The sequence below is a fragment of the Poromitra crassiceps genome (assembly GCF_964638095.1).
Source record: "Poromitra crassiceps genome assembly, chromosome: 26".
NCBI lineage: Eukaryota > Metazoa > Chordata > Actinopteri > Beryciformes > Melamphaidae > Poromitra > Poromitra crassiceps.
The window spans coordinates 13,023,977-13,042,048 of NC_139640.1; the positions used below are offsets into that span (position 1 = coordinate 13,023,977).

The 18,072-nt window shown below is 44.8% G+C and overlaps 2 protein-coding genes across 3 annotated transcripts in view; one reads left to right on the forward strand and one right to left on the reverse strand.

The window, feature by feature from the left end:
* Positions 1-239: 239 nt before the first annotated feature.
* The window catches only part of ublcp1 (ubiquitin-like domain containing CTD phosphatase 1), a gene marked incomplete at both ends in the record, with an annotated part of 43,089 nt that continues 25,256 nt past the window's right edge, over positions 240-18,072 (reverse strand). The window contains 3 exons of one of the 2 annotated variants that reach the window (XM_083661509.1): positions 240-295; positions 1,130-1,257; positions 16,558-16,674. In XM_083661509.1, coding sequence (XP_083517635.1) covers positions 268-295; positions 1,130-1,257; positions 16,558-16,674 — 273 coding nt within the window. Of the gene's footprint in view, positions 296-1,125; positions 1,258-16,557; positions 16,675-18,072 lie in introns of those variants that run through there. The other variant, XM_083661510.1, reaches the window with a different exon arrangement.
* On the forward strand, positions 6,865-15,295 carry LOC310798871 (uncharacterized protein; the record flags this gene model as incomplete). Its single annotated transcript, XM_083661434.1, has 3 exons — positions 6,865-8,531; positions 9,084-9,258; positions 13,325-15,295. 3 exons carry the CDS (start codon positions 6,865-6,867, stop codon positions 15,029-15,031), a joined length of 3,549 nt encoding a protein of 1,182 aa, XP_083517560.1. The 3' UTR covers positions 15,032-15,295.

The following is an 18,072-nucleotide window of genomic DNA, read 5'->3' on the forward strand; positions in this document are numbered from 1 at the left end:
GTGACTAGGGCGAGACAGAGAACATGCACAGATTTAAATAGGGAGCCCATCTCAGTCCTGAGCTTTTGTGTTTGTTCATCCAAAAGAGTGGACTTTGTGCGTGTGCATGTCTGTGTGTGTGTGTGTGTGTGTGTGTGCGTGTGTGTGTGTGTCTGTGTGCGTGTGCATGTCTGTCTGTGTGTGTGTGTGTGTGTGGACAGGTTGACGGGATAGTAACGCCCAGCACTGCACTTTATCCAGGATGGAGTCCATCAGAGTAGTCTTCTCTCAATGGTTCTGCCTCTTAGATAAATACCTACATGCACACACACACACACACACACACACACACACACACACACACACACACACACACACACACACACACAAGCATTTGTTAGATTATCATACCGATATACTACATTTTTACGTATGACATGTCTTTTTTGTCGTATTTGTTTTGATGTATTGTGTTCTTGTTTGTAAAGTACTTTATTCACCTTATTCTTTGTCCATACAAGGAACGCTTCTGCATGACGTCATTTCGTAATCGTCTTTCCAGTTTTAGACACGGAAGTAGAGTACGCCTACCGCAGTCATTTACACTTGCCAAAAAGCTGTTTTCAAGCTAAAAAACTGTTTTAAAGTTTTAATATTTGTCGGGTGAGAACGTAACATATATGTGACCAGTTTATCAGAATAACGCCTATTGGAAATCCTTAACGAGCAGCGAGGACCGGGAGCGCTGGCTGTGCTGCTGACACCGGTCGGACTAGCTATCTGTCAAACCCTACTGTAGTTAGGCTACTGGCAGTGAGAAAACACTGTCGATGTGCTTTTGTAACTAACGTTAAATGCCGACCGGGTAACAGCCATCGGCTCCTCGCAGCAGTAACGTTATGAACATGTCACTGAAGTTGGCCGCAGTGTAGCTTAATTCTGAAAGTTGCCAAACTTCATTCATACTGACGTTTTATTTTGAAAATGGCTGCCAACTAGCGCTGAACCGGAAGAACAAATACGTTGCGTCGAACGCGGAAGAGAGAAAAAGTGGGCGTGGTGAATAAGGTGAATAAGACAAGTGCTATACACATGTGATTTATGATTATTACCAAATGATTTCCTTATTGGGTAGCTTGTGTTGGCCTACCTCTCCCAGTGTTTGTGGTTGAGTCCAGTGAAGTCCTCCAGCTTAGCAATCTCTCTGAGGTACTGAGCCAGTTTATACAGCTCCCTGTCCTTCTCCCTGTTCAGGTGGGCCATCATGAAGGGGCGGATCTAACACACACACACACACACACACACACACACACACAATTCAGAAACAAAAGACAATGGAGATGATTGTAGGTTACAGGAAGAACCCAGCACCACCTTCCCCCATCACCTTGGGTGACTTCCCAGTCAACACTGTGGAGTCCTTCCGCTTCCAAGGGACCATCATAAGCCATGACCTAAAATTGGCGCTGAACATCAGAGCTCTCACCAAGAAGGCACAGCAGAGGATGTACTTTGTGCGGCAGCTGAAGAAACAAAGGCCACGATGGTGCACTTCTACACCTCCATCATTGAGTCCATCCTCACCTCCTCCATCACCGTCTGGTATGCTGCTGCCACTCTCAAGGACATTAACCCAATGATACCTGATGCAGCATTTGTGTGTATATCCCTCATTTGTGTGTGTATCCCTTTAAGACCGCGAACCATGTCACGCGGTTCGCGGTCTTAAAGGGATACACACACAAATGCTGCATCAGGTATCAATGGGTTAACAGACTGCAGCGCATCATCTGCTGTGCTGAGAATTAGGGATGCACGATATAGATTTTTTTAACCGATACGATGAACTGATAAATATCTGGTTCTCCTGGCCGATTACCGATAATTATTATAATAAAAATATATATATAATTTATTTATTTTTAGTTTTTAACCTGTATTTTATGCACACCTGGGGTTAAAAAAAGGCAGATGTAGTGAGCATAGCTCTGACCTAACCAAATCTAACTGACATCACTGTGAACACAAAACAAAGAAAACTTCTGATATAGTATGATTGTTTTAATAAAGTGTATCACTCAATTATAGTCAATACAAAAATAAAGGCTTTTATAGAACGGAAAGCCAAGCTGCTTAGTCTGCAGATAAAACACAATGACAAAAGGCATAGTAATTTAGACTCTTATTGTCATGTTAGTGATCTGTTCGAATTTTGCATTGGTTCCAGTTCTCAGTGAATTGTAGCCTGGGCCCAATGAATGGGGCATGCACTATAAACCATCTATGTCATTTCACTTTTTACTGAAAAATGCTGCCACCAGATTAAAGAAAAGACACTATGTGATGTTGACTGACTGATGCTTTTTATGTAGCCTAATGTGCGCCACTGCACCTTTGTTTTCTTTATTATTGGCTCTGTTAGATGGCTCTGTCCAGCAGCTAACGTTAGCTCAACTCCAAAGTCCCTTTGGCTTATAGTGGGACTCCCGGCTAGCGTGGTTAGCTTAACGTTAGCGAGTTGTTTTTTGGAGTTAAATACACAATCCCTGGATGTTTCATTTCGGGTAAAGGGGTTTCCATTAGTTTCTATACGTTTACGGCAGCTCTGTGAGTATGCATTGCTTTTGTGGGGCTGCATCACAAGCCACAGACTGTAAATGTCACAAGCAGTTTGTCTGCCAAGCGGACGAGCCTGAAGTGTAGGCTGCGCTACGAGCTAATGCTAACGCTAACACTCCCTAAAAAAAAAAAAAAAAAAAAATCCTCACCAGCTTTGGTTTAACGTAATGCCAGCTTAGAGGTTTCCCCTCCTCACGGAACCTGTGTGGGACATGGATTGTAAATTACAATAGCTTTCTGATCATCTGAAACTGGTAACTGGCAGCAGCCATGTTTGCGTCGCAGCTGTGATGTCACGAGCGTGCGACAACAATAGCTCCGCTTCCAAGGCAAAAACAAAGCATGATTATCGGCTGATAATTTATCGGGAAAAAGCCATTATCGGAATAATAAATAACGCAAAATGGCCATATCGGCCGATAATTTATCGGTCCGATAATTATCGTGCATCCCTACTGAGAAGGTAATCGGATGCAACCTGCCATCCCTTCAGGACCTGCATGCAGCCAGGACACTGAAGCGGTCTCACAAGATCATGGCCGACCCCTCCCACCCTGGCCACAAACTCTTCAAAACACTCCCCCTCGGCAAGAGACTGAGGTCTGCCAAGACCAGAACATCTCGCCACAAGAACAGCTTTTTCCCAACCGCCATCAGCCTCACCAACAAGGCCCGAAACCCTTTCCACAAAGGACCCCACTAGGGCTGTGAATCTTCACTGGCCTCACAATTCGATTCGATTACGATTCAGAGGGCTACGATTCGATTCGATAACGATTATCGATGCATCTCGATGCATCTTAAATCGATGCATCACTTTTTTCCCAGAATACATTTTTTTTTTCTCACTTTCTTTTTTCTCACTGTGTGGCTACTTTTAAAATTAAAGTGCATTTAGAATTGCATTGTATTATTATCCATAATTAAAATAAACAACTGCATGTACTTCCATTATATTTTATTTGATTAAAGAAAACAAAAAAACATTTTTTTTTTAACACATTCACTGCCAGCCGTTTTTTTTTTACTGTAGGTAGCTTCTGCCAGAGGGGTTTTTTGAGGATTCTGGCTCATCTTTCAAGACCCGAGGATTCTTTTCTGCTAAGATTTTGTGAACACAAAATATCTCAAAAGAACTAATAGAATGTGTGCTTTCTCTGTCTAAAAGAGTTAGTTTGTAGAGTTAGTAGTTATGTAGGCATTAGCACTTGAATACAGCATGGTTTCAGCATCTGAAAATTTAAGCTGAGATAAATAGCTTTTTGTGAAATTCGATAGAACAGTCACTTTAACCATTCATTTTTGGCATCAGTAAGACGTCAGACATCTAAACAATAGTTTTGAACAGTAATTTCCTCCATAACAGCAGGAAACACCCCTCTCCTTCAAACTCCTCCCTCCGTGTGTGTTCTTCTTGGCTGCAGCGGGCGTGTCACAAGCTCGTTTCTGCTGCTGCTGTAACCTCGCGTCACCAGGCTCACTGCTTTGCTGCTGCTCCTGTCTGCTGGCGGCCGCTGGGCAAGTCTGGATGGGCTCGCTCGTTTCTTGGGGTTTCTGTTTGAGAGCTTTGATGAAGCTTTTGCGATTCTGGTCTTATTTATGCTGCGTGTTTCAAAGTGTGTTCCACCCGTAATCTATTATGCAAATTTGCAAAACCCCACCGCCAGCTCCCTGCGCGAAAGCGAAAGCGTTTTCGCCTATCCATTTTCATGAGAATGGCTTCCTCACACTGCTTTTTGCTTGCCTTCCTCTAGTATGGAGAGCACTGTCGCCACTTAGTGGGTCGGTGGAATGGGTTGTACACGTTCGGTGGCTCCAATATTTTTTATAGGAGACGTGGGGGGCATTGATCCACGTCCAACCGTCAAAATTTTTTTTTTTTTTTTTTTGACGACTCAACTCGTCATTGGCAGTCAACCGTTGGATTTTTTTTGACGACTCAACTCGCCATTGGCAGTGAACGTGTTAATAATCGATTTTTGACATTTGTGAATCGATGCAGAATCGTGCAGGTCCGCATCGCGATGCATCTTATAATCGATTATTTTTGACACCCCTAGACCCCACCAACACCCCCCACAACCTCCTCCTGAACTCAGCTGAATCCCCCCACTGACATGTCAGTGAGTCTGAATGAAATTGAATGTAACGTTTCCAATTCTATGTATTAAATTCTAAAAAACGACCCTCAATGATGAGGACGGTGAGGACTCAATCACAGCAGATATCCGCTGATAGCCTACCACGGAGATCTCACAGGCACAGGCAGCAAAACCCGACGCGCTGATGGATAGGATATTATTTCTGAATGCTTGACTGTTTAGTTTTTTACTCATTGTACCATTACAGCTACGTAAAAAATATCTTACAAAAGTGTGTGTGTGAAGCCGTTTTCCCACATGCGCTTTGTACCGCTAAATGACCGGAACGTGGTCTAATGGGGGGTACGGTGGTGCAGTGGTAAGCGCTGTCGCCTCACAGCTCGAAGGTCCTGGGTTCGATTCCCACCTGGGACGCTGTGGGCGCTGGAGTTGTGACCCCCCCATATCTTCAGTGCCTACTGCCCAGGTGGGTTATCTCGTCGAAAGGGCCTTTCTGTGTGGAGTTTGCATGTTCTCCCCGTACCCCCCAGGGGGTTCCTCCGTACATAACCCCCCACTAAAAACATGCAGAAGATCGTCATCCGACCAGTGACGACAACATCTGAAGTTGGTCCAATGATGGTCCAATGAAGGTCCCCGGGCGCTGGAAAGAAATAGCGACCACTGCTCCTGGCCTGCCCCCTGGAGGAAAGGACAAGCCTGGATGGGTCAAATGCAGAGGACATATTTCACCGGCCACCGTCAGCATGAGTGTGTGTAGTGGCCGCATGCATGTGTTGTAGTGTGTTGTGTGACAATAAAGACGGGCTGCCGTCTGAAAATCGTGTTTAAAAAAAAATCGTGTTTTTTAATGCCTTCATGTGGGAAAGTTGTCGTGCCGGTATAAGCGCGACCCCGTCGTCGCGGACATTTCACCAGTTTCGAGCCAGTCAGAAGAGTGGTATGCGCTATAGCGGATACAAGTGAGAAACGGGTCCAGTCATTTTCCGCGACACCGGTCCTTCTCTCATCATGGGCGAGGTGTACACACGTTGCTTAACGTTCACTTCCAGCTTGCATCATCTAATCATTCGCGCACATCAAAGCAAACTACTTCCACATTTCGCTTCGTGCATTTCGTCGCTGTGCAATGAAAGCCACTTATCTCCAAATCGCCAACTTTTCAGGAAATGAAAAAAACCCGTGCTCTTAAAATACTGAACACCACGTTGTCATATTTGACACATGTCTTCATTGTAGACAGTTTATCGCTGAATGTGTCATTACATTATTAATATCTTACCTGAATAAGCTCAAATGCTGTTACAGGATTATCACACCGAGTCTGGAGCACTTTCTGCTGGCCAGGCAGCAGCGTGTGGGAGCCTGCCTTTTAGAGCGCGAGCACGAGCCGCTGTGCTCCAGGCAGCGGGGACGCGCGGGCGGAGCGCTTCACTCTGCCAAGCCGGGGAGAGTGGCTCTGTCATGGGTTGAGCAGTCCCGGAGTAACGTGACATTATTCTTGTCAGAAACAACTTCGATTTGCATACTTTAAATGAGTTTGCAGCCCAAGGACAACCCGAAAACACCTTATTGATCTAAACCCGACCTCCCAAATAAGCTCCCCCCTCCCCCCGCCCCCCAACATACAGGCAATTTCGCTGCTAGATTCCCACATGCCAGCGCTGAGGTGTGAAGGGAAATTCCGGGAAATGTCCGATATGGACTTACAGGTAATTTTCAGGTACGCATGTGGGAAAACGGCTTGAGAGAGAGAGAGAGAGAGAGAGAGAGAACCATTCTAAATAGTTAATTTCCACAAGGCTTTGGAACTTTATTTTGAAACGTTGCACTTAAAGTGAGGGGGATAAGGGGGGAGAGAGATTGATTGTAAGTTTGTATTTAAACACACACTGCCTCTTTAACGCTCCTCTTCCTGGAATGTAGCAAAGCCTGATCACCCCTCCCTCAAACACAGCCAGTTCTATTCTCTCCACATATTTCCTGTTCCTCCCCTTTCACAGATCTGCCAGTTTATAGATAGGTGTAAACATGCTGTGAAGTGCAATAGCTGACCAGCCCATTCACTGCAGATCAGCACATGAACATGAAGACAACAACAGAGGTTTGGTTTGGAGCAGAGCCCAGCTTGAAACTATCTGACTCACTGTCACTGAGAAGTGAAATGGCGCAGCAAGGAATTCAGCTGGACGGGGGAAAATGGTGCTGTTCGATCTGTCTGGATCTACTGAAGGATCCGGTGGCTATTCCCTGTGGGCACAGCTACTGCATGAGCTGTATTAAAGACTGCTGGGATGCAGAGGATCAGAAGAAAATCCACAGCTGCCCACAGTGCAGACAGACCTTCACACCGAGGCCTGTCCTGGTGAAAAACACCATGTTAGCAGAGTTGGTGGAGGACCTGAGGAAGACCGGACTCCAAGCTGCTCCTCCTGATCGCTGCTATGCTGGACCTGGAGATGTGGGCTGTGATGTCTGCACTGGGAGAAAGCTGAAAGCCCTCAAGTCCTGTCTGGTGTGTCTGGCCTCTTACTGTGAGCAGCACCTCCAGCCTCACTATGAATCCTCTACCTTTAAGAAACACAGGCTGGTGGAAGCCACCGTGGAGCTTCAGGAGAACATCTGCTCTCGTCACGACGAGGTGATGAAGATGTTCTGCCGTACTGATCAGCAGTGTATCTGTTATCTCTGCTCCGTGGACGAACATAAGGGACACGACACAGTCTCAGCTGCCGCAGAAAGGGCCGAGAGGCAGAAAGAGCTCGGGGTGAATCGGCAAAAAATCCAGAAGAGACTCCAGGGCAGAGAGAAAGACGTGAAAGTGCTTCAACAGGATGTGAAGGCTATGAATCTCTCTGCTGATAAAGCAGTGACAGACAGTGAGAAGATCTTCACTGAGCTGGTCCGTCTCATTGAGAAGAGAAGCTCTGAGGTGAAGCAGCAGATCAGATCCCAGCAGAAAGAGGAAGTGAGTCGGGCTGAAGAACTTCAGGAGAAGCTGAAGCAGGAGATCTCTGAGCTGAGGAGGAAAGACGCTGAGCTGGAGCAGCTCTCACACACAGAGGATCACATCCACTTCCTCCACAGTTACCCCTCACTGTCACGTCTCAGTCAATCTACAGACTCACCCAGGATCGATACCCGTCCTCTGTGCTACTTTGAGGATGTGACTGCAGCTGTGTCAGAGGTCAGAGATAAACTACAGGACATTCTGACAGAGGAACGGCCTAAGATCTCACTGACAGTGACTGAAGAGGATGTTTTACTGCCACAACCAGAGCCCAAGACCAGAGCTGACTTCTTACAATATTCACGTCAGATCACACTGGATCCAAACACAGCAAACACAAAGCTGTTATTATCTCAGGGGAACAGAAAAGTAACACGCATGAGAGAAGAACAGTTATATTCTAGTCACCCAGACAGATTCACTTCCTACCATCAGGTCCTGAGTAGAGAGGGTCTGACTGGACGTTGTTACTGGGAGGTGGAGTGGAGCGGGAGGTTTGGACTTTCAATAGCAGTCTCATATAAAGATATTAGCAGAACAGAGAGTGAAGGTAGATTTGGAAACAATGACAAGTCTTGGTCATTACAGTATTACGACAAATGTTGTCACTTCATACATAAGAGTATCAAAACTCTCATCTCAGTTCCTCCCTCCTCCAGAGTAGGAGTGTACCTGGATCACAGAGCAGGTATTCTGTCCTTCTACAACGTCTCTGAAACCATGACTCTCCTCCACAGAGTCCAGACCACCTTCACTGAGCCTCTCCATGCTGGACTGGTGTGTTTTTACAAGGGAGACACTTCTGAGCTGTGTAAGCTCAAGTAGACAGGACTTATTAAAGCAGCTATGTGTGTGTGTGTGTGTGTGTGTGTGTGTGTGTGTTTCTCTCTCTCCATCTTTGGTGCTTAGCTCCTATTGCTGTGGTGTTTCTGCACTGCACTGCCCACAGATCACCTGTCAATCAAACATTGTGGGCGGGCCTGTGTGTTTCATATTTAATGTCCACTGAACACTCCTATATATATATATATATATATTTGATTGCACTTGCAACGTTGTGATTGTTTTTTAGTTATCCTTCCTACTTCTTTATCTCTGTATATTGTGGCGATTCTGGGTTTGACATGTCTGTGTGGATTACGGGGTTACGTAAAGGCAGCATACCAGCCAGGGTGTAGTGGGACTTCCTGTCTCGTGTGTGAAGTCAGTCAAGCTAGGCGAGGAACGAGAGTGGAGGAAGACGAGGAGTACTGTTTAGCTGTGGAACCGTCAGACGACGACAGGGCCATCTGGGAGGTCGACGGGCATGAGTGGAGACGCAGGCAGGCGGAGGACGCGGATATCGGTCCGGTGCTCGCGTGGGTAGCGGCCAGACGCCGGCCCCCTGTGGAGGAGATGCACGCGTGTTCCGGTGTCACGAAGGGACTGTGGAACATGTTTTCGGACCTGGGTCTGGCTGATTATGGGGTTTTGGCGAGGCTAGACCACGGAAAGGGGGAGTTCCAGAGGGTGGTGCCCAGCTACCTGCAGGGACTGGCGCTACGGTGGGCACACAGGGCCCCCAGATCCGGTTCCCCCGGATCCGGTCATTGTGGGCCTGAAGAGACACTCCGCCGTGTTCGTGCATTTGGCTACTGGGACAAACAGAAGGGGGACGTGCGGAGATACTGCAGGGCGTGTGATGACTGTGGGGCACAGAGGGGGGACCGAAAAGAGTCACCCTGGAGAGGACTAACCCCACTGGGGGCTGAGAGGGACTAGAGTGCTTCAGGTGGGACAGAAGCTTTGAAAGGGGGGATGGAAATGGTGGTCGAAGTGAAGTGTGATAATGTGAGTAAGGAAATGGTGGTGGTTTAAATGAATGGGACAGAAAAAAGGAATAATGTAAATGTGGGGGTTATGGTTGAATTGAAATGTGGGTAAAAAGATGTTGGGGTTATGGTCGAACTGAAATGTGGGTTGAATTTAAATGAATGGGAAAAGAGGAAAGGAATGAAAAGAAATGTAAACGGTGGTGGTGGAATGTGAAATTAAGTGTGGAAATAAGAAAAGACTGTTTGGGGGAAATTGAATGTCTGTGGGGGTTGACGTGAAAAAAGGTTGGGGGGTTATTGGTACAGGGGGGATGTGTGGTTTGTGGGTGCCAGCGTGGGAGCTGGCTTTTGTTGGGAGGAGATAATGTGGCGATTCTGGGTTTGACATGTCTGTGGGGATTACAGGGTTACGTAAAGGCAGCATACCAGCCAGGGTGTAGTGGGACTTCCTGTCTCGTGTGTGAAGTCAGTCAAGCTAGGCGAGGAACGAGAGTGGAGGTGTGTTAGCTAGGAGCGTAGCCAAGTGTGGCTAAGCGCTGGAAGCTGTGAGTGTGAGCCCTGAATAAAGCCTGTACCAACTATAAGTCTCCGGTTCCTGGACGAATACCTGATTCGTTACAATATTAACATGACCACTACGCCGCATTTGCATATTGTGGCAATAAAAGTGATTCTGAGGATTAGAATTCCGATAATGCTTTATATTAGGGCTGTCAAACGATACATTTTCTTAATCGCATCTTTGTATCGCATGTTTAAAATGCCATTATTTTGCATTTCAAAGCATTTTTAATTAGATATTAATCATTCTTACCAGTGTGTTGTAATTGGGAATCAAATGAATGCAAATAAATGTACTTTGTGATCTTGAATTTTAGATTTATTTTCAATTCAATAGAAATGCAATGTAGACAGGAGGTAACAATGTCTACAAAATATATCTTGATATTGGTATTGGAAACAGTGTATATTGATAACGTGTATATCGCGTGAAGCCATTGGAGCGACCTCCCAGTGGTTAGAGGACCCACGCATCCGAGACTCTGAAGGAAGAATGAGTGATGAGTCTCGCGCTAGCTAGCTGGCCGCTAGCTGGCCGCTAGCTGCTCCGGTATGCTTAGCTTTTAGGTGATAGCTCAAACTCGATGTACTTCGGTGATATTTTAATTCCGGTTTACACAAGGTGCACACTACTGTTGACTTGTCCACTGTGCCATTTGGGAGTTTTTTGCGTCTTGCCAAAGAAAATGTGGATACATTTTAACCAGGACATTGATGGATGAAATGCATGTAAAATGGAAACTGTTAGACCTAGTAGTATTGCTATTTAAGCTGCTATAAGGGGGGGACATTATATAATACTGCCATAGCCTACCAGCTGCTAAAAAAATAAAAAAGATCGGCATGACGATCGGTATCGGGCAGATATGGCTCATATGATCGACGACAATCGTGATCGGTGGTAAAAAAGGTGAAGGGGTGCATCCCTAAAGACGATGATGATGGTGGTGATGAGCTACCTTCAGTCCGTTCTGTGGGTTCATGAGGAAGTTGCGTCTGATGTCGTCAAACATGACTGTGTTCTTCCTGCTGTAAACGTCTCCATACTTCTGATATAGTATGATTGTTTTAATAAAGTGTATCACTCAATTATAGTCAATACAAAAATAAAGGCTTTTATAGAACGGAAACCCAATGACTGCTTAGTCTGCAGATAAAACACAATGACAAAAGGCATAGTAATTTAGACTCTTATTGTCATGTTAGTGATCTGTTCGAATTTTGCATTGGTTCCAGTTCTCAGTGAATGAAGTGAAGCCCAATGAATGGAGCAGGCACTATAAACCACCTGTGTCGTTTCACTTTTGACTGAAAAATGCTGCCACCAGATTAAAGAAAAGACACTATGTGATGTTGACTCACTGATGCTTTTTATGTAGCCTAATGTGCGCCACTGCGCCTTTGTTCTCCTTATTATTGGCTCTGTTAGATGGATCTGTCCAGCAGCTAACGTTAGCTCAACTCCAAAGTCCCTTTGGCTTATAGTGGGACTCCCGGCTAGCGTGGTTAGCTTAACGTTAGCGAGTTGTTTTTTGGAGTTAAATACACAATCCCTGGATGTTTCATTTCGGGTAAAGGGGTTTCCATTAGTTTCTATACGTTTACGGCAGCTCTGTGAGTATGAATTGCTTTCATGGGGCTGATCACAAGACACAGACTGTAAATGTCACAAGCAGTTTGTCTGCCAAGCGGACGAGCCTGAAGTGTAGGCCGCGCTACGAGCTAATGCTAACGCTAACACTCCCTAAAGAAATAAATAAAAAAAATAATCCACTGCATCATCACCAGCTTTGGTTTAACGTAATGCCAGCTTAGAGGTTTCCCCTCCTCACGGAACCTGTGTGGGACATGGATTGTAAATTTCAATAGCTTTCTGATCATCTGAAACTGGTAACTGGCAGCAGCCATGTTTGCGTCGCAGCTGTGATGTCACGAGCGTGCGACAACAATAGCTCCGCTTCCAAGGCAAAAACAAAGCATGATTATCGGTTGATAATTTATCGGAAAAAAGCCATTATCGGAATAATAAATAACGCAAAATGGCCATATCGGCCGATAATTTATCGGTCCGATAATTATCGTGCATCCCCACTGAGAAGGTAATCGGATGCAACCTGCCATCCCTTCAGGACCTGCATGCAGCCAGGACACTGAAGCGGTCTCACAAGATCATGGCCGAGCCCTCCCACCCTGGCCACAAACTCTTCAAAACACTCCCCCTCGGCAAGAGACTGAGGTCTGCCAAGACCAGAACATCTCTCCACAAGACCAGCTTCTTCCCAACCGCCATCAGCCTCACCAACAAGGCCCGAAACCCTTCCGAAAACACTTTCCACAAAGGACCCCACCAACACCCCCCACAACCTCCTCCACAACTCAGCTGAATCCCCCCACTGACATGGGGGGGGGGGGGTACTCATGTCAGTGAGCCAGGCAGTCTGAATGAAATTGAATGTAACGTTTCCAATGTATTAAATTCTAAAAAACGACCCTCAACATTTGGGAAGGCTAAGCCACACAACTAGTTTGTTATAATCTAACATCATGCTTCGAAGGCGACTTTACAACGATGAGGACGGTGAGGACTCAATCACAGCAGATATCCGCTGATAGCCTACCACGGAGATATCACAGGCACAGGCAGCAAAACCTGACGCGCTGATGGGAGCATAGGATATTATTTCTGAATGCTTGACTGTTTTGTTTTTTACTCATTGTACCATTACAGCTACGTAAAAAATATCTTACAAAAGTGTGTGTGTGTGTGTGTGTGTGTGTGTGTGTGTGAGTGAGTGAGTGAGTGAGAGTGAGAGAGAGAGAGAGAGAGAGAGAGAGAGAGAGAGAGAGAGAGAGAGAGAGAGAGAGAGAACCATTCTAAATAGTTAATTTCCACAAGGCTTTGGAACTTTATTTTGAAATGTTGCACTTAAAGTGAGGGGGATAAGGGGGGAGAGAGATTGATTGTAAGTTTGTATTTAAACACACTGCCTCTTTAACGCTCCTCTTCCTGGAATAAAAAGCCTGATAACCCCTCCCTCGAACACAGCCAGTTCTATTCTCTCCACATATTTCCTGTTCCTCCCCTTTCACAGATCTGCCAGTTCATAGATAGGTGTAAACATGCTGTGAAGTGCAAGAGCTGACCAGCCCATTCACTGCAGATCAGCACATGAACATGAAGAAAACAACAGAGGTTTGGTTTGGAGCAGAGCCCAGCTTGTTTCAGTTCAGAGGAAGTGAAACTATCTGACTCACTGTCACTGAGAAGTGAAATGGCGCAGCAAGGAATTCAGCTGGACGGGGAAAAATGGTGCTGTTCGATCTGTCTGGATCTACTGAAGGATCCGGTGACTGTTCCCTGTGGGCACAGCTACTGCATGAGCTGTATTAAAAGCCACTGGGATGTAGAGGATCAGAAGAAAATCCACAGCTGCCCCCAGTGCAGACAGACCTTCATACCAAGGCCTGTCCTGGTGAAAAACACCATGTTAGCAGAGTTGGTGGAGGACCTGAGGAAGACCGGACTCCAAGCTGCTGCTCCTGATCGCTGCTATGCTGGACCTGGAGATGTGGCCTGTGATGTCTGCACTGGGAGAAAGCTGAAAGCCCTCAAGTCCTGTCTGGTGTGTCTGGCCTCTTACTGTGAGCAGCACCTCCAGCCTCACTATGAATCCTCTACCTTTAAGAAACACAGGCTGGTGGAAGCCACGGTGAAGCTTCAGGAGAACATCTGCTCTCGTCATGACGAGGTGAAGAAGATGTTCTGCCGTACTGATCAGCAGTGTATCTGTTATCTCTGCTCCGTGGACGAACATAAGGGACACGACACAGTCTCAGCTGCAGCAGAAAGGGCCGAGAGGCAGAAAGAGCTCGGGGTGAATCGGCAAAAAATCCAGAAGAGACTCCAGGGCAGAGAGAAAGACGTGAAGGTGCTACAACAGGAGGTGAAGGCTATGAATCTCTCTGCTGATAAAGCAGTGATGGACAGTGAGAAGATCTTCACTGAGCTGGTCCATCTCATTGAGAAGAGAAGCTCTGAGGTGAAGCAGCAGATCAGATCCCAGCAGAAAGAGGAAGTGAGTCGGGCTGAAGAACTTCAGGAGAAGCTGAAGCAGGAGATCTCTGAGCTGAGGAGGAAAGACGCTGAGCTGGAGCAGCTCTCACACACAGAGGATCACATCCACTTTCTCCACAGTTACCCCTCGCTGTCACGTCTCAGTCAATCTACAGACTCACCCAGGATCCATACCCGTCCTCTGTGTTACTTTGAGGATGTGACTGCAGCTGTGTCAGAGGTCAGAGATAAACTACAGGACGTTCTGACAGAGGAACGGCCTAAGATCTCACTCACAGTGACTGAAGAGGATGTTTTACTGCCACGACCAGAGCCCAAGACCAGAGCTGACTTCTTACAATATTCACGTCAGATCACATGGGATCCAAACACAGCAAACACACAGCTGTTATTATCTGAGGGGAACAGAAAAGCAACACATATGAGAGAAAAACAGTTATATTCTAGTCACCCAGACAGATTCACTACCCACTGGCAGCAGGTCCTGAGTAGAGAGGGTCTGACTGGACGTTGTTACTGGGAGGTGAAGTGGAGCTGGAGGTTTGCAGTTTCAATAGCAGTCTCATATAAAGATATTAGCAGAACAGGGAGTGAAAGTATATTTGGAAACAATGACAAGTCTTGGTCATTAGAGTATTACAACAAATGTTGTCACTTCATACATAAGAGTATCAACACTCTCATCTCAGTTCCTCCCTCCTCCAGAGTAGGAGTGTACCTGGATCACAGAGCAGGTATTCTGTCCTTCTACAGCGTCTCTGAAACCATGACTCTCCTCCACAGAGTCCAGACCACATTCACTCAGCCTCTCCATCCTGGACTGATGTGTTATGAAACTGGAGACACTGCTGAGCTGTGTAAGCTCAAGTAGACAGGACTTATTAAAGCAGCTGTGTGTGTGTGTGTGTGTGTGTGTGTGTGTGTGTGTGTGTGTGTGTGTGTGGTGCTTAGCTCCCATTGCTGTGGTGTTTCTGCACTGCACTGCCCACAGATCACCTGTCAATCAAACATTGTGGGCGGGACTGTGTGTTTCATATTTAATGTCCACTGAACACTCCTATATATATATATATATATATTTGATTGCACTTGCAACGTTGTGATTGTTTTTTAGTTATCCTTCCTACTTCTTTATCTCTGTATATTAACATGACCACTACGCTGCATTTGCATATTGTGGCAATAAAAGTGATTCTGAGGATTAGAATTCTGATAATGCTTTATATTAGGGCTGTCAAACGATAAATTTTCTTAATCGCGATTAATCTTGCGATTAACTATAGTTAATCGCGATTAATCGCATCTTTGTATCGCATGTTTAAAATGCCATTATTTTGCATTTCAAAGCATTTTTAATTAGATATGAATCATTCTTACCAGTGTGTCATGATTGGGAATCAAATTAATGCAAATAAATGTACTTTGTGATCTTGAATTTTAGATTTATTTTCAATTCAATAGTAGTGCAATGTAGACAGGAGGTAACAATGTCTACAAAATATATCTTGAAGAGAAAATAAATGCACAATTGTAAACAGTGCAGTACACACTCCAGAACTGATACTTCCGGCGGCGGCGCTGTGGAGCAGTCGAAACCCAAAATGACACAGCTGAAGAAGGCTGTGTCTGAGCTAAACTTTGGCACTTCCATGTGAATAATGGCTCGGTATTGGAAACAGTGTATATTGATAACGTGTATATCGCGTGAAGCCATTGGAGCCGACTTCCCAGTGGTTAGAGGACCCACGCATCCGAGACTCTGAAGGAAGAATGAGTGATGAGTCTCGCGCTAGCTAGCTGGCCGCTAGCTGCTCCGGTATGCTTAGCTTTTAGGTGATAGCTCAAACTCAATGTACTTCGGTGATATTTTAATTCCGTTTTACACAAGGTGCAAACTACTGTTGACTTGTCTACTGTACCATTTGGGAGTTTTTTGCGTCAGCCCAAAGACTGCAAAAAAAAAACTGCCAAAACGCACACAAAACCACCCAAGCAAATGTAGGTCTATGGAAACAATCTGGCAACATGGAGTCTGAGCTACAAGGCAAGCCCAACGCAAGGACATGGTTTTTGTTTACAATCATCACGTAAATATTGAGGTAGGAAAAAAAGAAAAGAAAATGTGGATACATTTTAACCAGGACTTTGATGGATGAAATGCATGTAAAATGGAAACTGTTAGACCTAGTAGTATTGCTATTTAAGCTGCTATAAGGGGGTTAGGGTTATTATATAATACTGCCATAGCCTACCAGCTGCTAAGAAAATAAAAAAGATCGACATGACGATCGATATCGGGCAGATATGGCTCATATGATCGACGACAATCGTGATCGGTGGTAAAAAAGGTGAAGGGGTGCATCCCTAAAGACGATGATGATGGTGGTGATGAGCTACCTTCAGTCCGTTCTGTGGGTTCATGAGGAAGTTGCGTCCGATGTCGTCAAACATGACTGTGTTCTTCCTGCTGTAAACGTCTCCATACTTCCCCCATATGACCCCCAGGGGCTTCACCTGAGAGTGAGACACATGCAGGCAAACAGAACATGAGTGCTATCAGCCACACGCAAACTAGATTGAATCTGTGTTCACACAGCAGGGAGATTTTCACAATGCAAACGCGCGAATAGATGAGATTTCGCTAAATGAGGCGAGACGCGGAATTCCGCATCACGAATGAGGCGATTTTCGACCATCACCCATTCACTCGAGTTTAAATGTTTCAACTAGAGTGAATCACCTTTGTGCGAACGTACAGTTCACTGATCCTCAGTTTAGGGCAATAGGAGACACACTGTTACACCAAAAGCCACCCCAACCAAGGATATCTGCATACTAATTTCATCTAGGACCCTATGAAATCAGTTTTATTTTTTTCCAAACCATTATTTTGTTTATTTTTTTCTGAATTCGGTTTTACTAGTTACGTTATTCTTAATCATTACAAAGAGTGTCTAATAATGTGATGAACGAATTAATAAATTAATAAACAAACAATAAGATATAACAGTAAATTTGTAATTGTGCAACACAACATTGCAAAAAAATGTTTTAACCCTCTAATGCATAACATATTCATACCCCCGTTACTAAACAACAATTTCCTATGTAATTTCATGCATGGTTGAGGGTTTCTTTGCTATATATTTTGAAAACTATTTATTTCATCATTTACTGTCCAAAGTATTCATTGAATATCATGTTTTTCATTACAACAAATCATTATTTTCATGCTTACTTTGTTGAAAGAGGGTAGAGCCGGCACACTTACTCACAATGCCAAAAAAGTTTAATTCAAAAACAAACGTTTTCGATCCACACTGGATCTTCGTCAGGTCAGCAATGATTAGTGGATGAAGAATGCTCATATATATAGCACACCACAAGCGCAGTCATAGGCTGATGGGCTCTATGCTGATAGGTGGGGGTGACACAATCACCACCTCACAGGGTGGAGCACATCCACACATAATTGATAATTAACCATGTAAAAAAGCCCAAGGAAATAGATAATAAAGTGAAACAAAATGGGCTTAAAAGGGAGAACAATATACAAACAACAATATAGGACTATAATGCAAGAAACACCAATTAAAATCTACATTGCGCCATGATACATAATATAAAGGTAGCAATGGAAGTTTTGAATAGAAAAATAGAAAAATAGAATAATATGGAAAAGGTTTAATTTTGTAAATGTTTTAAAGGGGGGGTACATATATTATACATATCTAGATGGTTCAAGGTCCAATAAATAAATAAATAAATAAACCGGACACTAGAGAAGACATTAGCAAACAATCATAGGGGCAATCATAGAACCTCCTATACATAGGCACATTTACAACTGTTTCAAGTTTTATTAAAGAAAGTGTTTTATATCGTACTCTTGGTTCAGACCTCTGGGTGCGA